Raw genomic sequence first — 17,086 nt, 5'->3', positions numbered from 1 at the left:
TTTTTTTCGAGGATGTAAGGCATGTGTACGAGCAGGAAGAGAGGAAAGTGATTGGTTCCCAGTGAATGTTGGTTTGTGGCAGGGGTGCATAATGTCTCCATGGTTGTTTAATATGTTTATGGATGGGGTTGTTAGGGAGGTGAATGGAAGAGTTTTGGAGAGAGGGGCAAGTATGCAGTCTGTTGTGGATGAGAGGGCTTGTTAAATGAGTCAGTTGTTGTTCGCTGATGATACAGAGCTGGTGGCTGATTTGGGTAAGAAACTGTAGAAGCTGGTGACTGAGTTTGGTAAAGTGTGTGAAAGAAGAAAGCTGAGAGTAAATGTGACTAAGAGCAAGGTAATTATTAGGTACAGTAGGGTTGAGGGACATGTCAGTTGGGAGGTGAGTTTGAAAGAAGAGAAACTGGAGGACGTAAAGTGTTTTGATATCAGGGAGTGGATTTGACAGCAAATGGAACCATGGAAAAGGAAGTGAGTCACAGGGTGGGGGAGGGGGCGAAGGTTCTGGGAGTGTTGAAGAATGTGTGGAAGGCGAGAACATTATCTTGGAAAGCAAAAATGGGTATGTTTGAAGGAATAGTGGTTCCAACAATGTTATATGGTTGCGAGGCGTGGGCTATAGATAGGGTTGTGTGGAGGAGGGTGGATGTGTTGGAAATGAGATGTTTGAGGACAATATGTGGTGTGAGGTGGTATACCGGGGTAAGTAATGAAAGGGTAAGAGAGATGAGTGGTAATAAAAGAGTGTGGTTGAGAGGGCAGAAGAGGGTGTATTGAAATGGTTTGGTCACATTGAGAGAATGAATGAGGAAAGATTGACAAAGAGGATATATGTGTCAGAGTTGGAGGGAACGAGGAGAAGTGGGAGACCAAATTGGAGGTGGAAGGATGGAGTGAAAAAGATTTTGAGTGATCGGGTCCTGAACATGCAGGAGGGTGAAAGGCGTGCAAGGGATAGAGTGACTTGGAACGATGTGGCATACCGGAGTCGACATGCTGTCGGTGGATTGAACTGTGGTATACTAGGGTCGACATGCTGTCAGTGGATTGAACCAGGGCATGTGAAGTGTCTGGGGTAAACCATGGAAAGTTTTGTGTGGCCTAGATGTGGAAAGGGAGTTGTGGTTTTGGTGCATTACACATGACAGCTAGAGACAGAGTGTGAACGAATATGGCCTTTGTTGTCTTTTCCTAGCGCTACCTCGTGTGCGTGCGGGGGGAGGGGAGTGACATTTCATGTTTGGTGGGGTGACAACAGGAATGGCTGAGGGCTGCAAGTATGAATATGTACATGTGTATATATGTATATGGTTGTTTAATTTGTTTATGGATGGGGTTGTTAGGGAGGTGAATGCAAAAGTTTTGGAAAGAGGGGCAAGTATGAAGTCTGTTGGGGATGAGAGAGCCTTGCAAGTGAGTCAGTTGTTGTTCGCTGATGATACAGCACTGGTGGCTGATTCATGTGAGAAACTGCAGAAGCTGGTGACTGAGTGTGGTAAAGTGTGGAAAGAAGAAAGTTAAGAGTAAATGTGAATAAGAGCAAGGTTATTAGGTACAGTAGGGTTGAGGGTCAAGTCAATTGGGAGGTAAGTTTGAATGGAGAAAAACTGGAGGAAGTAAAGTGTTTTAGATATCTAGGAGTGGATCTGGCAGCGGATGGAACCATGGAAGCGGAAGTGAATCATAGGGTGGGGGAGGGGGCGAAAATCCTGGGAGCCTTGAAGAATGTACGGAAGTCGAGAACATTATCTCGGAAAGCAAAAATGGGTATGTTTGAAGGAATAGTGGTTCCAACAATGTTGTATGGTTGCGAGGCGTGGGCTATGGATAGAGTTGTGTGCAGTAGGATGGATGTGCTGGAAATGAGATGTTTGAGGATAATATGTGGTGTGAGGTGGTTTGATCGAGTAAGTAATGTAAGGGTAAGAGAGATGTGTTGAAATAAAAAGAGCGTGGCTGAGAGAACAGAAGAGGGCGTTTTGAAATGGTTTGGGCACATGGAGAGAGTGAGTGAGGAAAGATTGACCAAGAGGATATATGTGTCAGAGGTGGAGGGAACGAGGAGAAGTGGGAGACCAAATTGGAGGTGGAAAGATGGAGTGAAAAAGATTTTGAGTGATCGGGGCCTGAACATTCAGGAGGGTGAAAGGCGGGCAAGGAATAGAGTGAATTGGATCGATGTGGTATACTGGGGTTGATGTGCTGTCAGTGGAGTGAATCAGGGCATGTGAAGTGTCTGGGGTAAACTATGGAAAGTTCTGTGGGGCCTGGATGTGGAAAGGGAGCTGTGGTTTCGGGCATTATTGCATGACAGCTAGAGACTGTGTGTGAACGAATGGGGCCTTTATTGTCTTTTCCTAGCGCTACCTCACACACATTAGGGGGGAGGGAGATGTTATTCCATGTGTGGCGAGGTGGCGGTGGGAATGAATAAAGGCTGACAGTGTGAATTGTGTGCATGTGTATATATGTATGTGTCTGTGTGTGTATATATATATATGTACATTGAGATGTATGGGTATGTATATTTGCGTGTGTGGACGTGTATGTATATACGTGTGTTTGGGGGTGGGTTGGGCCATTTATTTCATCTGTTTCCTTGCGCTACCTCGCAAACACGGGAGACAGCGACAAAGCAAAATAGAATGAAATATAAATAGTATATATGTATTTGTGTGTGTGGACGTGTATGTGCATACATGTGTATGTGGTTGGGTTGGGCCATTTTTTCGTCTGTTTCCTTGCACTACCTCACTAACATGGGAGACAGCGACAAAGTATAATAATGAAAATGTATATAAAATGTTTGGTGAAGCTTTGAATGCTATTGTTATTCATTTTGCTACTTCCAGTTTGATGGGTAGCAGTATAATGTGGTTATATAATCTCTATGGATAATTTTGATATTTTTTGTTGAAGAATATTTCATAGTATTAGAATGAATTGTTTGTACTGTTTGTACAAGATGTTATTGCATAAATTTTGATGATAATCCCCAGATGGTGTTAGACGTAGAGGTACTAATCCCAGAGACACTAAGAAGGATGTATGTTGTCTCAAAGAAAGAGGTCCATCCTAATGCTCGTCATGGGATATTCTCTAGACTTTTCGGGGACTTCCAACTTATTAAAGGCTTTGACTTTGTTGAGGATGCAGAACAGGTGAGTGTGCTGTTCTGAGATTATTTGATTTTATATTTTAGATAAGTATCATGTAAGTTTGTTGGTAATGTTGTTATCATTAGGATAATTCTACACAAGAATGCCATATGCATTTTACCCTCAAATGCTAGATTTTATATGATTATTTATGTATTATCCCTGTGGATAGGGGAGAAAGAATACTTCCCACGCATTCCCCACGTGTCGTAGAAGGCAACTAAAGGGGACGGGAGCGGGGCTAGAAACCCTCCCTTCCTTTTATTTTAATTTCTAAAAGGGGAAAGAGAGACTTTTGGATGTAAATGTGCTGAGAGGTGCAACTGGAGGGATGTCTGATCATTATCTTGTGGAGGCTAAGGTGAAGATTTGTATGGGTTTTCAGAAAAGAAGAGTGAATGTTGGGGTGAAGAGGGTGGTGAGAGTAAGTGAGCTTGGGAAGGGGACTTGTGTGAGGAAGTACCAGGAGAGACTGAGTACAGAATGGAAAAAGGTGAGAACAATGGAAGTAAGGGGAGTGGGGGAGGAATGGGATGTATTTAGGGAATCAGTGATGGATTGCGCAAAAGATGCTTGTTGCATGAGAAGCGTGGGAGGTGGGTTGATTAGAAAGGGTAGTGAGTGGTGGGATGAAGAAGTAAGATTATTAGTGAAAGAGAAGAGAGAGGCATTTGGACAATTTTTGCAGGGAAAAAATGCAATTGAGTGGGAGATGTATAAAAGAAAGAGACAGGAGGTCAAGAGAAAGGTGCAAGAGGTGAAAAAGAGGGCAAGTGAGAGTTGGGGTGAGAGAGTATCATTAAATTTTAGGGAGAATAAAAAGATGTTCTGGAAGGAGGTAAATAAAGTGCATAAGACAAGGGAGCAAATGGGAACTTCAGTGAAGGGTGCTAATGGGAAGGTGATAACAAGTAGTGGTGATGTGAGAAGGAGATGGAGTGAGTATTTTCAAGGTTTGTTGAATGTGTTTGATGATAGAGTGGCAGATATAGGGTGTCTTGGTCGAGGTGGTGTGCAAAGTGAGAGGGTTGGGGAAAATGATTTGGTAAACAGAGAAGAGGTAGTAAAAGCTTTGCAGAAGATGAAAGCCGGCAAGGCAGCAGGTTTGGATGGTATTGCAGTGGAATTTATTAAAAAAGGGGGTGACTGTATTGTTGACTGGTTGGTAAGGTTATTTGATGTATGTATGACTCATGGTGAGGTGCCTGAGGATTGGCGGAATGCATGCATAGTGCCATTGTACAAAGGCAAAGGGGATAAGAGTGAGTACTCAAATTACAGAGGTATAAGTTTGTTGAGTATTCCTGGTAAATTATATGGGAGGGTATTGATTGAGAGGGTGAAGGCATGTACAGAGCATCAGATTGGGGAAGAGCAGTGTGGTTTCAGAAGTGGTAGAGGATGTGTGGATCAGGTGTTTGCTTTGAAGAATGTATGTGAGAAATACTTAGAAAAGCAAATGGATTTGTATGTAGCATTTGTGGATCTGGAGAAGGCATATGATAGAGTTGATAGAGATCCTCTGTGAAAGGTATTAAGAATATATGGTGTGGGTGGCAAGTTGTTAGAAGCAGTGAAAAGTTTTTATCGAGGATGTAAGGCATGTGTACGTGTAGGAAGAGAGGAAAGTGATTGGTTCTCAGTGAATGTAGGTTTGCAGCAGGGGTGTGTGATGTCTCCATGGTTGTTTAATTTGTTTATGGATGGGGTTGTTAGGGAGGTGAATGCAAGAGTTTTGGAAAGAGGGGCAAGTATGAAGTCTGTTGTGGATGAGAGAGCTTGGGAAGTGAGTCAGTCGTTGTTCGCTGATGATACAGCGCTGGTGGCTGATTCATGTGAGAAACTGCAGAAGCTGGTGACTGAGTTTGGTAAAGTGTGTGAAAGAAGAAAGTTAAGAGTAAATGTGAATAAGAGCAAGGTTATTAGGTACAGTAGGGTTGAGGGTCAAGTCAATTGGGAGGTAAGTTTGAATGGAGAAAAACTGGAGGAAGTGAAGTGTTTTAGATATCTGGGAGTGGATCTGGCAGCGGATGGAACCATGGAAGCGGAAGTAGATCATAGGGTGGGGGAGGGGGCGAAAATCCTGGGAGCCTTGAAGAATGTGTGGAAGTCAAGAACAGTACTCGGAAAGCAAAAATGGGTATGTTTGAAGGAATAGTGGTTCCAACAATGTTGTATGGTTGCGAGGCGTGGGCTATGGATAGAGTTGTGCACAGGAGGATGGATGTGCTGGAAATGAGATATTTGAGGACAATGTGTGGTGTGAGTGGTTTGATCGAGTAAGTAACGTAAGGGTAAGAGAGATGTGTGGAAATAAAAAGAGCGTGGTTGAGAGAGCAGAAGAGGGTGTTTTAAAATGGTTTGGGCACATGGAGAGAATGAGTGAGGAAAGATTGACCAAGAGGATATATGTGTCGGAGGTGGAGGGAACAAGGAGAAGAGGGAGACCAAATTGGAGGTGGAAAGATGGAGTGAAAAAGATTTTGTGTGATCGGGGCCTGAGCATGCAGGAGGGTGAAAGGAGGGCAAGGAATAGAGTGAATTGGAGCGATGTGGTATACCGGGGTTGACGTGCTGTCAGTGGATTGAAGCAGGGCATGTGAAGCGTCTGGGGTAAACCATGGAAAGCTGTGTAGGTATGTATATTTGCGTGTGTGGACGTATGTATATACATGTGTATGGGGGGGTTTGGGCCATTTCTTTCGTCTGTTTCCTTGCGCTACCTCGCAGACGCGGGAGACGGCGACAAAGTATAATAAAAAAGAAAATATATATATATATATATATATATAGGTAGATAGATAGATGACATCATTGTAAAGAAACTATGAACATTGTGCGTTGGTTTTAGTGAAATTATTTCAGAAAATTATCATGAGTATACCTGTTCCTTTGCACAGACAGGATTGAATAATGACCTTTTCTCTCTGTGTGGCAAATAGTTGGAGTCTGGCATAAAGGAATACATGAAGACCCATGTGGTGAGTTTAACTGCTCCCTACCTTCTGCTGGCATGGGATACCAGAGCTTAAAGGGTACCTCAAACTATTTTATATTTTGTCTTCTCATTGATTTATCTGTTAGAAAAATTAGATTAAATATTTAAGGCAAATTCATCAGTGCATTACTGAGTTACAGCTTGAAAACCAAAATTATTACTTTAACACAAATCATGATCAACTACTTTTATGAGTACATTCAAGTGTGATCTTCATGCCATTTTGTGAAGAGGAAAATACTGATATCATACGTGCTGGCAATTGAAGATTGTGTCTCATCAATATTTTTCATGTAAATATTTCCTCTGATAATAATTTCTTTCTTACTTGTTTGTTGTTCCCCATGTTAGAAAGGTAGAGCCAGAAGCAGACAAAGAAAAGTCCTCATTTGCTCACTTCCATTCTCTAGCTGTTATGTGTAATGCACTGAAACTACAGTCCCCAGTCCACAAACATGCTCCATAGACCCTTCTGTGGTTATCCCCAAATGCTTCATATGCTTTAGTTCAGTCCCAGTACAGTGACAACACCTTTCACGCTAATGCATGTTCAGGCCCCAAATGCCCAAAATCTTATTCAGTCCATCCAGCTATTTCCAGTTTGGTTTCTCCCTTCTCCTTGTTCTCTCCACTTCAGACTCGTATATCCTCTTTGTAAATCTCTCCTCGCTCATTCTCTCCCTATGTCCAAACCATTTTAGCACACAACCTTCGGCTCTTTCAGCCATAAGTTTGTTACCAGACTTTTTTCTTACCCTGTCATTGATTACTCAATCAACCCTCCTCACACCCTATATTAACCCCAAACATTTCATTTCCAACAAGAGAGCTGAGCCACAGGGAAAGGCTATGACAACACAGTCACCCCCTTTCTTAACAAAGTCAACTGCAGTACCATTCACTTCAGCAGCCTTGCCGCATTTTATCACCAACCACTTTCCATGACTCTCTCATTTTGCATACCTCTCCAACCCAAACATATTACATCAGCCACTGTATGATCAAACACTTTCAAAAATCCTTCAAAATATTCACAATCATCTCACTAATTTCCCCATATGCCCCATTCCCAATGTTCCCATATGTTCTATTGCTTTTTCACATTGTTAACCTCCTTCCAAAACATCTCCCTCAAGTTTACTGACACTTGCTTACCCATACTCTCATTTGCCCTCTCTCTCAACCCCCAACTCCTTCCTTTTGACCTCCTGTCATTTTCTCTTGTACATCTCCCAATCGTTTGTATTCCACTCAAGTTAGTACTGTTCATACTCCTCCCTTCTCTCTTTCACTAGAAACTGCTCTGTCTTTCCAACACTAACGCCCTTTCTAACCTGCCCACTTTCCACATACCACACAGTTTTCCTGCACATATTAGCATTGCTTTCCTAAATATCTACATATCTCATTCACTCCCTTGCATCATTTATTCTCACCTAATGCCATTCTGCCCCCAATCTCTCCTAATATTTCTCCACTCAGTTAGTATCAGTCTGAACTTGAAATCTTTCCAATTCTGAAATTTTTAAAAAGCTTTGGAGGTGCCTTTTAAAGTTTTCTGTGTTTCCAGATATTTTTGTTCATTGAGTTTCTCAGATATGCAAGTCAAAAAGGCATTGCTTTACAACAGTCCTTTTGAGAAGTAGAATGAGGTGTATGTAAGTAAAGCTTTGCTGTAAAGATAGTGAGCTATGCATTGTATGAAATTAATTTTTAAGCTTACAAGGTATGATTTTGAACAGTATAGAGTTATTTTGTGAGGATTCCAGTTGATTCTTGTGTTACAGGTTTTAATATATATATATATATATATATATATATATATATATATATATATATATATATATATATATATATTTATATATAATTTTTTTTTCCCCTACATATTTGCCATTTTCCATGTTAGCAAGGTAGTGTTAGAAACAGAGGACTGAGCATGAGAGGGAAAATCCTCACTTGGTCCCCTTCTCTGTTCCTTCTTATAGAAAAATAAAAACTGGAGGGGAGGATTTCCAGCCCCCTGCTCCCTCTCCTTTTACAGCACTTGGGGAATACATGGGAAGTATTCTTCTTCCCCTATCCCCAGGGATAAAATTATATTGGAGAGGAAAAATGGGTATTTTTAAGGGAATCATAATTCCAACAATGTTATATGGTTGCGAGGATAGGGTTGTACAGAAGAGGGTGGATGTACTGGAAATAAAATTTTTGAGGACTATATGTGATGTGAGATGGTTTGATCGAATAAGTAATGAAAGGGTAAGAAAGATGTGTGGAAATAGGTGGAGGGAACAAGGAGAAGCGGAAGACCAATTTGTGGTGGATTTGTGCTGCAATGCCTGGCCCTAAGGACTTGTCTAAAATAGGTATTGCTGCTATTGTAGCCTTGTACAAGGCAGGGAAGTTTATTGAAGAAATAGCTGAAACTACAGGGCTGGTACTACGAAGTATGCAAAGACGGACGAAGTGCTTCGTTGACAATGGTGGCATTGACATTCTTACCCAACCTGGATGACTTTGCACCACTTCCCAATGCACTCTGAAGATTATCCAATATCAAGTAGAGAAGAATCATGTATTTCATCCCAACAATGAAAGGAAGGCATTCCTAGGCTTCTTGGTCTTGTGTCTGTAAGTACTATTTGTAGCCAGCTTTATGGTGACATGAAACTCAAGAGGTGTATGCCTCACAAGAAACTGCTTCTGACGTACCGCCTGCATAAGAATAGACTCACATTTGCCAGCAATTATTTGCAGTGGAACGACAAAAAGTGGAAGAATGTGTGGTTTGGTGAGGCTGCATTTGATGTTACTGGCAGCCATAGAGGCAGAGTGTACTGGAAACCAGATAGTGATCTGTATGACCCTAAGTATTCAAGCAACTGTAAAATTTCCAGACTCACCAATGGCTTGGGGGTCTTTTGGCTATAATGGTGTTGGAAGTCTTATGTTTTTATCTCGAAATGTGACTATGAATCAGAATCGATATCTGGAGCTGTTGTGTGATGAATTACCTATCTGTTTTGAGAAGACTGGTTGTGATATTTTTATGCAGGATAGCACACCATGCCACTATGCTAAATTGATAATTGAATGGTTGCATTTTGTAGTGTGCCATACATTCAGGACTGGCCAGGTAACTCACCTGACTTTAACCCTATTGAGAATTTGTGGTTGATTATAAAGTCACAGTTGTGTGGGCAGGATACATGCAACATTCCTAAGCTCCAGGCCACCATCCAGGATATTTGGGACAACCTTGACCCTACATACCTTTAGCATCTTGCAGCATCTGTTCCCAAATGCCTTCAGGATTATATTAAGACCAAGGGATATCAGGTGAAGTACTATGGGCGGGTGAGTACCTGGGTTATCTTGTTCATTGATATTTTTGTATGTTGTGTGACACTGTAAGTAGGGCTTGCTAGTTTTTCCACCAGGACTGTATGTATATATATGTACATATATATATCTTTCTTTCTTTCATACTATTCACCATTTCCCACATTAGCGAGGTAGCGTTAAGAACAGAGGACTGGGCCTTTAAGGGAATATTCTCACTTAGCCCCCTTCTCTGTTCCTTCTTTTGGAAAATTAAAAGAAAAAAATGAGAGGGGAGGATTTCCAGCATATGAGTCCACTGGGAAAATGAAATACGATAAGTTCCCAAGTGCCCTTTCGTGTGATAATCACATCATCAGGGGAGACACAAGAGAGAAATATAACAGTCAGTTGATATACAACGGAGAGACGTAGCTAGGATGCCATTTGGTAAACGTGTATGTTTACCACATGGCGTCCTAGCTATGTCTCTTCATTGTATATCAACTGATTGTTATATTTCTCTCTTATGTCTCCCCTGATGATGTGATAACTACACGAAAGTGCACTTGGAAACTTAATGTGTTTCATTTTCCCCGTGGCCTCATAAGAATATACTTGATCATGTGCAAAATTGTGATCCTTTCCAATATATATATATGTTTATATTTATTATACTTGATTGCCATCTGCATGAGAAATTTGTTTGCATGAATCATCTGAGGACAGTTTAATCAAGGTTGTCTTGATATTTTGTGCTTGATATTTAATGCCTTTTTATATAATGTAATGATATTAATATTAAGGCTGTGTTATTTATATATCTAATAAAAAGAATGCATATATTTACCGTAACTGTTACAGTGTTTGAACAAACTGTTAAAATGTTTGAAGAATGATAAGAAAAAGATAATATTTATGATAAAATCAGTGACTCACAGAAATCACAACATAAGTTCATTGTTGTTCAACATTTGGCTTATGTTTATGAAATTTTGCTGACATAGTAAAACACATTCTACATCTTTGTAGTTTGCAAAGAAAAGATATTTTGTATTCCATGATGTTACATATTTAAAGTAGGTAGTAATTGGTAGGCTACCAGTGACCAGGAAGGTATATTATCCGTACTACCTGCCTGGGTTTCGGGAGGGTTAGTGATGGCTGTATAATAAGCCAGCACTTCAGCACTTGTCAAGTTGCGCTCTACCATCCCAGGTTGCTGTCTTTTCTTTCTTCTTCACCCATACACAGACCACTGGCATTTTGTCTACAATCATGCAATCTCTCCTTGTCACAAATAACACTTGACAACAGTTCAATTGCACAGCTCATTCTTCATAATTCTAGATTTTTCTTGTGTTGAGCACTATGTGCTGGCCTGGGCTTTTGGTAAAATTGTAGGTGCAATAGATAAAAGTAGTTGGTAGGAACACTTAGGCAGGAGCATTAGGTAGTAGTAGTTAGTGACTTTATGCAGGAGCATTAAGTAGAAGTAGTTGGTAGGAACATTAGGTAGGAGCCTCTGCAGACACGACATTAGAGTTGCCCGCTACCAGTGGCCTATTATGGGTGAGACACTAAAGGATAAGAAGCAGCACTGGAGTTCATTAGTTATGGAGACCCTATTGTCTTGGCCACCCCCTTGAGGGAGTTCCAGGAGGGAACAGGCATCAGAGATATAAACTGATAGATGTACAGTATGGGATACGTAAGAAACAAAACAATTTACCTATATGTCTATCTATCTACATCTCTAGTGCCTGTTTCCTTCGGGAATTCCCTCAACAGGGTGGCCATAGGAAAACTCTCCATAACTGCTTAACTCCAATGCTGCTTCTTAACCTTCAGGCTTTACCCTTAACAGGTCACTGGCAGAGGGCAGTTCTAGTGTAATGTTTTTAGAGGCTCCTACAAAATGTGTTTACCTAATGTTCCTGTGTAATGTTCCAACCTACTACTTCTACCTAATGCTCCCAGCTAATGTTCCTACCTACTATTTCTACCTAATGCATCTTTCCGCATCTGTCTATTGATCCTACCATTTTGCCAGATGGTATGGCTTGTGCATGGCACTCACCATTGGAAAAACTAGAATTATGAATAATGAGTTATGTGAGTTAAGTGTTAGCAAGTGTTATATGTGACAAGGAGAGATTGTATGTTTGTGTACAGAATGTCAGCATTGCACATTTGGGTGAGGCAAAAAGCAAAAACAAAGAACAATATGTAAAGATAATCTTTTAATGCTTTATATTACATCAGTTCACTGGAAAGTCACTTTCATAGCATTTAAAGAAGCCTTAACTTGTATTTTATATTGCTTTCATATCAAGTATGCTCCCACTGTAATGTACCAAGTTTTAACACTTGAATTTTGGGTAACTTTACCCAATCATAATAAAACTATTTTCTTTACATGTTCAAATTGTCCTCAGTACATTGTCTAGGAGTAGATCATGAAATGATAAAAACAAACTACCTCTTTAGAGAAACAACTGCTATGCAGAATTATTCTAGACATCTAGGTTTTCAGTGTACATATTATCTGTTTAGACTTTTTAGTAAGGGAATTCTGTGCTTATAGGCTTCATTTCTTGATTTTTCCCTAATGTCATGCAATTTCTTAAAATTTTGTATAGTCAGCATTCAGAGTTTCATCACTCAGCTTATTAAATTCTTCCATTACTGTAAAAGTACTTACTGTATGTACTTCCTTTCTGACAAGTTTCATGCTTAGTGTCTTCTTGTGGTTTATGGTTGCTCTATCTTTGTATTTTCTAAAGAATTGTTCTCTGTCACTATCATCAAACTGATTTAGAACCTTGAAGGTTATCATCAAGTCTTCCATTACTTTTCTCTTCCATTAAAGGTGTACATTCAGCCTTTAACTTCTCACTGGAACTTAACCATCTTATTTCAAGCATCATCTTTGTTGCCCTCCTCTGGACCTGCTCTATTAGTTGTTGTGTGTGTGCCTCATGAAGTGTGGTAATTAAACTTGAGAGGCACAATCTAGTTTTGTTCTAATATGCTCTATGAATAGCTCACCACTGAATATTTCCTTCTTGATGTTTTTAAATGCAGTAGTAATTTTTGGCAGCAGACAGTTTGTCTCCTTTTCGGTTCTCATGTCGTTGTGTTTTGACAAGTTAGGTGCACTGTTGACCCCTGGTTACATATATATACAAGGTTATGAGGCAGGTCTACACAAGTGTAAAACTCTTTCTCCATAACACACAAATAGTAATCACGTCATGCCAAACACATCTTCAAATATTTTTGATGAAAAGTGTTGATTTGTTGGAAATATTAAGAAAAATAGAAAAAACTATTTTTATTCTTTGGAGAGAAAGATGATTTCTATTAAGAGCGAAACACTGTTTTTCCCTTCTACAAAGGATGCATTAGGATTTGAGGACTGTCATTTTAGTATGATTCTAAAGCCACTCTAGATGTGACTGTCAACATCTGTAGGGTATATATTCTCTCCTATATTAAATCTGGTTTTCTTTGCAGTTAATTAACTCAGAGCAATATGGTGTGCATTTTTCAGAAGATACAGCTAAAGATACAACGGTACTGATTCTTTTAATGGCATCAGGGACAGTTTGCTATAAGAATAAACAGTTTTACCTTTCACTTTTGAAATCTGTAGTACTTCATGTTTTATTAGGATCAGGTGTTTGCTTTGAAGAATGTATGTGAGAAATACTTAGAAAAGCAAATGGATTTGTATGTAGCATTTATGGATCTGGAGAAGGCATATGATAGAGTTGATAGAGATGCTCTGTGGAAGGTATTAAGAATATATGGTGTGGGAGGCAAGTTGTTAGAAGCAGTGAAAAGTTTTTATCGAGGATGTAAGGCATGTGTACGTGTAGGAAGAGAGGAAAGTGATTGGTTCTCAGTGAATGTAGGTTTGCGGCAGGGGTGTGTGATGTCTCCATGGTTGTTTAATTTGTTTATGGATGGGGTTGTTAGGGAGGTGAATGCAAGAGTTTTGGAAAGAGGGGCAAGTATGAAGTCTGTTGTGGATGAGAGAGCTTGGGAAGTGAGTCAGTTGTTGTTCGCTGATGATACAGCGCTGGTGGCTGATTCATGTGAGAAACTGCAGAAGCTGGTGACTGAGTTTGGTAAAGTGTGTGAAAGAAGAAAGTTAAGAGTAAATGTGAATAAGAGCAAGGTACAGTAGGGTTGAGGGTCAAGTCAATTGGGAGGTGGGTTTGAATGGAGAAAAACTGGAGGAAGTGAAGTGTTTTAGATATCTGGGAGTGGATCTGGCAGCAGATGGAACCATGGAAGCGGAAGTGGATCATAGGGTGGGGGAGGGGGCGAAAATTCTGGGAGCCTTGAAGAATGTGTGGAAGTCGAGAACATTATCTCGGAAAGCAAAAATGGGTATGTTTGAAGGAATAGTGGTTCCAACAATGTTGTATGGTTGCGAGGCGTGGGCTATGGATAGAGTTGTGCGCAGGAGGATGGCTGTGCTGGAAATGAGATGTTTGAGGACAATGTGTGGTGTGAGGTGGTTTGATCGAGTAAGTAACGTAAGGGTAAGAGAGATGTGTGGAAATAAAAAGAGCGTGGTTGAGAGAGCAGAAGAGGGTGTTTTGAAATGGTTTGGGCACATGGAGAGAATGAGTGAGGAAAGATTGACCAAGAGGATATATGTGTCGGAGGTGGAGGGAACGAGGAGAAGAGGGAGACCAAATTGGAGGTGGAAAGATGGAGTGAAAAAGATTTTGTGTGATCGGGGCCTGAACATGCAGGAGGGTGAAAGGAGGGCAAGGAATAGAGTGAATTGGATCGATGTGGTATACCGGGGTTGACGTGCTGTCAGTGGATTGAATCAAGGCATGTGAAGCGTCTAGGGTAAACCATGGAAAGCTGTGTAGGTATGTATATTTGCGTGTGTGGATGTATGTATATATATGTGTATGGGGGTGGGTTGGGCCATTTCTTTCGTCTATTTCCTTGCGCTACCTCGCAAACGCAGGAGACAGCGACAAAGCAAAAAAAAAAAAAAAAGAATTAAGCAAATGTGATTTACAAGAAGCCTGTGAGAATAAGTTGTAAAAGTAATGGTTATGTTACTCATGCTATGAATAATGATTTATATCAGTATTAATAGAGGATTGACCTCATCCTCTTCACACATTTTCGTCTTAGTCTAAGCATGTGGCACCCACTTCATTATGCAATGATATGTAAGTACTCTAAATTCTTCTGTTAAGTCCTAAGCTTTTTGCATCTAATGATGTAAAGATCATACCCATTCCACTTCAGATAAAAGTATATTTGGTGAATAATTTCTTTCTTGATTTGCCCTCAACCTATACATCATTTTTTTCTCTTTTATTCATTCAGATGAGTGAACAGGAGATAATGCGGCATGATCTGACTAAGTTATTAGCACAAGTTGAAGATCTTCGATCACAAAACCAGCGTCTCAACAGTCTCCTTTTTGCTCTTAAGAGTTTCAGTCAACGTGAAGATAAATGAGAAACCAGTGAATCTAATTTAGCTAAATACCTGTGGTAGATACTGAAGAAGTTTACTTCCTGCATATGAGATACATCTCTCAAAATATGAGGGCTTGTTTATGAAAAATATCAACTCTCTCTTGCAACTGAATTACAAAGGAAATGTAAATTAGAGTGACTCAGCACAATTTGCTTGCTGAGGTAACTACTGTGCTCACATTGTAACAATATTACCTTCACTTCCCACCCATTTCCAACTGTGAAGCAATTTGTTTTTATATTTTCTTTTTCTCTTAGGAACACCTGCCCTTGGTCTTTCTCTCCAACACCTGATAGTTACATACAGGCTTTTTCTTATTTCCCCTTTTTACTGTTCAATCATGCCATCTTCAGCACTTGATGAAGAGTATTCTTTCACTTCAGTTTTTATCCCCACATGAGCTTCTGGTTCACATAAAAGATGCTAGTGAGAGTCTTGTTCTCAAATCTTATGCAACTTTAATTGAATCACACATTTAATGACTCATCCATGACTTTCAAGATAATACTGTAGTATGATTCATCATTCTAAATTAATCTAGTTATGCTTGCCAGTGATAAAGCATAAGCCTTTGGTGATAGTACAAACCCAGAATTCTTGTTTCTCTTACATATGAATTTCTTATTTCACAGATCTTTAAATCCACATTTATACATAACTGGTGGACATTTTAGAAATTAATTACTTGAGAACAATATTTGTTGTAAGGTGGGTTGAGTGTGTAGAGAAAAAAAAAAGAGAGGTGTGGTAGTTAGTGCATTCAAATTGAATGCACCAACCAGGACATGTTTATATGGTTCAGATGATGAATATGGAGGGAATAAGCAAGAATAATCAGCTAAGAGGAATTAGACATCAGAAGAAGAGGGAGCTCGAGGGGAGGGGAAGACCAAGAAGGAGATGGAAGAATGGATTGAAGAAAGTCTTAGGATATTAGAGCCTGAACATTTAGGGGGATGAAAGGCATGCATACAATATAATCGAACTGAATCAGTGGACTATAAGGGGGGAAGTAGCTATGATTTGATGCCACTGGATTGAACTAGGGCATGTGAAGCAGTTAAGGTAAAATAAAGTAGTGTTTACAGCTTGGCTGTGGATGGTAGGCTCTGGTCTCAGGATATGATACATGACAGCTAGAGTGAGTATATATGTGTGCAAATGATGCCATTGTCTTGTAGTTCCTGACACTTCCATCATTGCTTAGTTATATTTTCATACTTTAGTTTTCTCAGAAATGAATGTACCAGTTTGTACCAAACTAGTCCAAAGGTGGTCTCTATTCAAAATTTTGTCCAGTGACCCATACCACCATCAATGATGGCTACTGTTACTGAGGCTGGTCTTTTTATTAATGTTTCTGACTTCAGTCTTTTCCTCTGAAACTGTTGAGATAATTTGAACCATAATAGGCAGGGATGGTTCTTGTATGGTACCTTTTCAAAACTGTCAGGTGACTCTAACCACCATCCAAGATGATTGCTATTACTAAAAGTAGAAATTTCTCCAAACAACCACAACCTCATTATCTAAAGTCTAAACTAGCTCAGATTTCAGCTGTAGCTAAATTACCAAGAGTTTTTAAACATATATGTTTTTTTCTGTTAGATTCATAGTATTACCAATTTTTGCTGATTATTTTGTTAGATTACCTATAAAGCCAGATGAGTGGTGTGGGCTCACATTGGTATTAGAGCCAGGTGAGTGATGCAAGCTCATGCAAGTCTCTAGTCTACAGTGTTTGGATGTTATATTGACATGATGGGAGACCAGGTAGGGCTAGCAGTAATTTGCTTTGTTGCTAACCAATAGTTTATATAGTGTGTTTAGTAATTTTCCATGTTGTCTATGTGTGTTGTGATAATGGTTTTGACTGAAACCCTTAGCATTAACACTAGATTTGTGTTCTGTAACTGTCATAAGTGTTTTGAATGTGGTCCCAAGAATGGTCGGGTACTTATATAGTAGTAGTTGACTGAGCAGCATGATGTTTGGATGTAAGCTGGATCCACAATGTTTAAAAAGTGCTGTGGGTGATGCTGTTAAATGTTTTGTGTAATAGAGTGTTTTATGAATGAGTATT

The 17,086-nt window shown here is 39.8% G+C and overlaps 1 protein-coding gene across 2 annotated transcripts in view; it reads left to right on the top strand.

Moving 5' to 3' along the window:
- Positions 1 to 16,197, top strand: part of LOC139753316 (uncharacterized) — a 126,091-nt gene extending 109,894 nt beyond the window's left edge. For both annotated transcript variants that reach the window (XM_071669631.1, XM_071669629.1), the window contains exons 24-25: positions 3,000 to 3,161; positions 14,848 to 16,197. In XM_071669631.1, the coding sequence (XP_071525732.1) occupies positions 3,000 to 3,161; positions 14,848 to 14,982 (297 nt within the window). In that variant the 3' untranslated portion in view covers positions 14,983 to 16,197. The remainder of the gene's footprint in view (positions 1 to 2,999; positions 3,162 to 14,847) is intronic.
- Positions 16,198 to 17,086: the final 889 nt, after the last annotated feature.

Source organism: Panulirus ornatus, chromosome 14 (assembly GCF_036320965.1).
Source record: "Panulirus ornatus isolate Po-2019 chromosome 14, ASM3632096v1, whole genome shotgun sequence".
NCBI lineage: Eukaryota > Metazoa > Arthropoda > Malacostraca > Decapoda > Palinuridae > Panulirus > Panulirus ornatus.
Note: the sequence above shows the minus strand (reverse complement) of the source record. Positions and strands in the feature narration are given on the sequence as shown.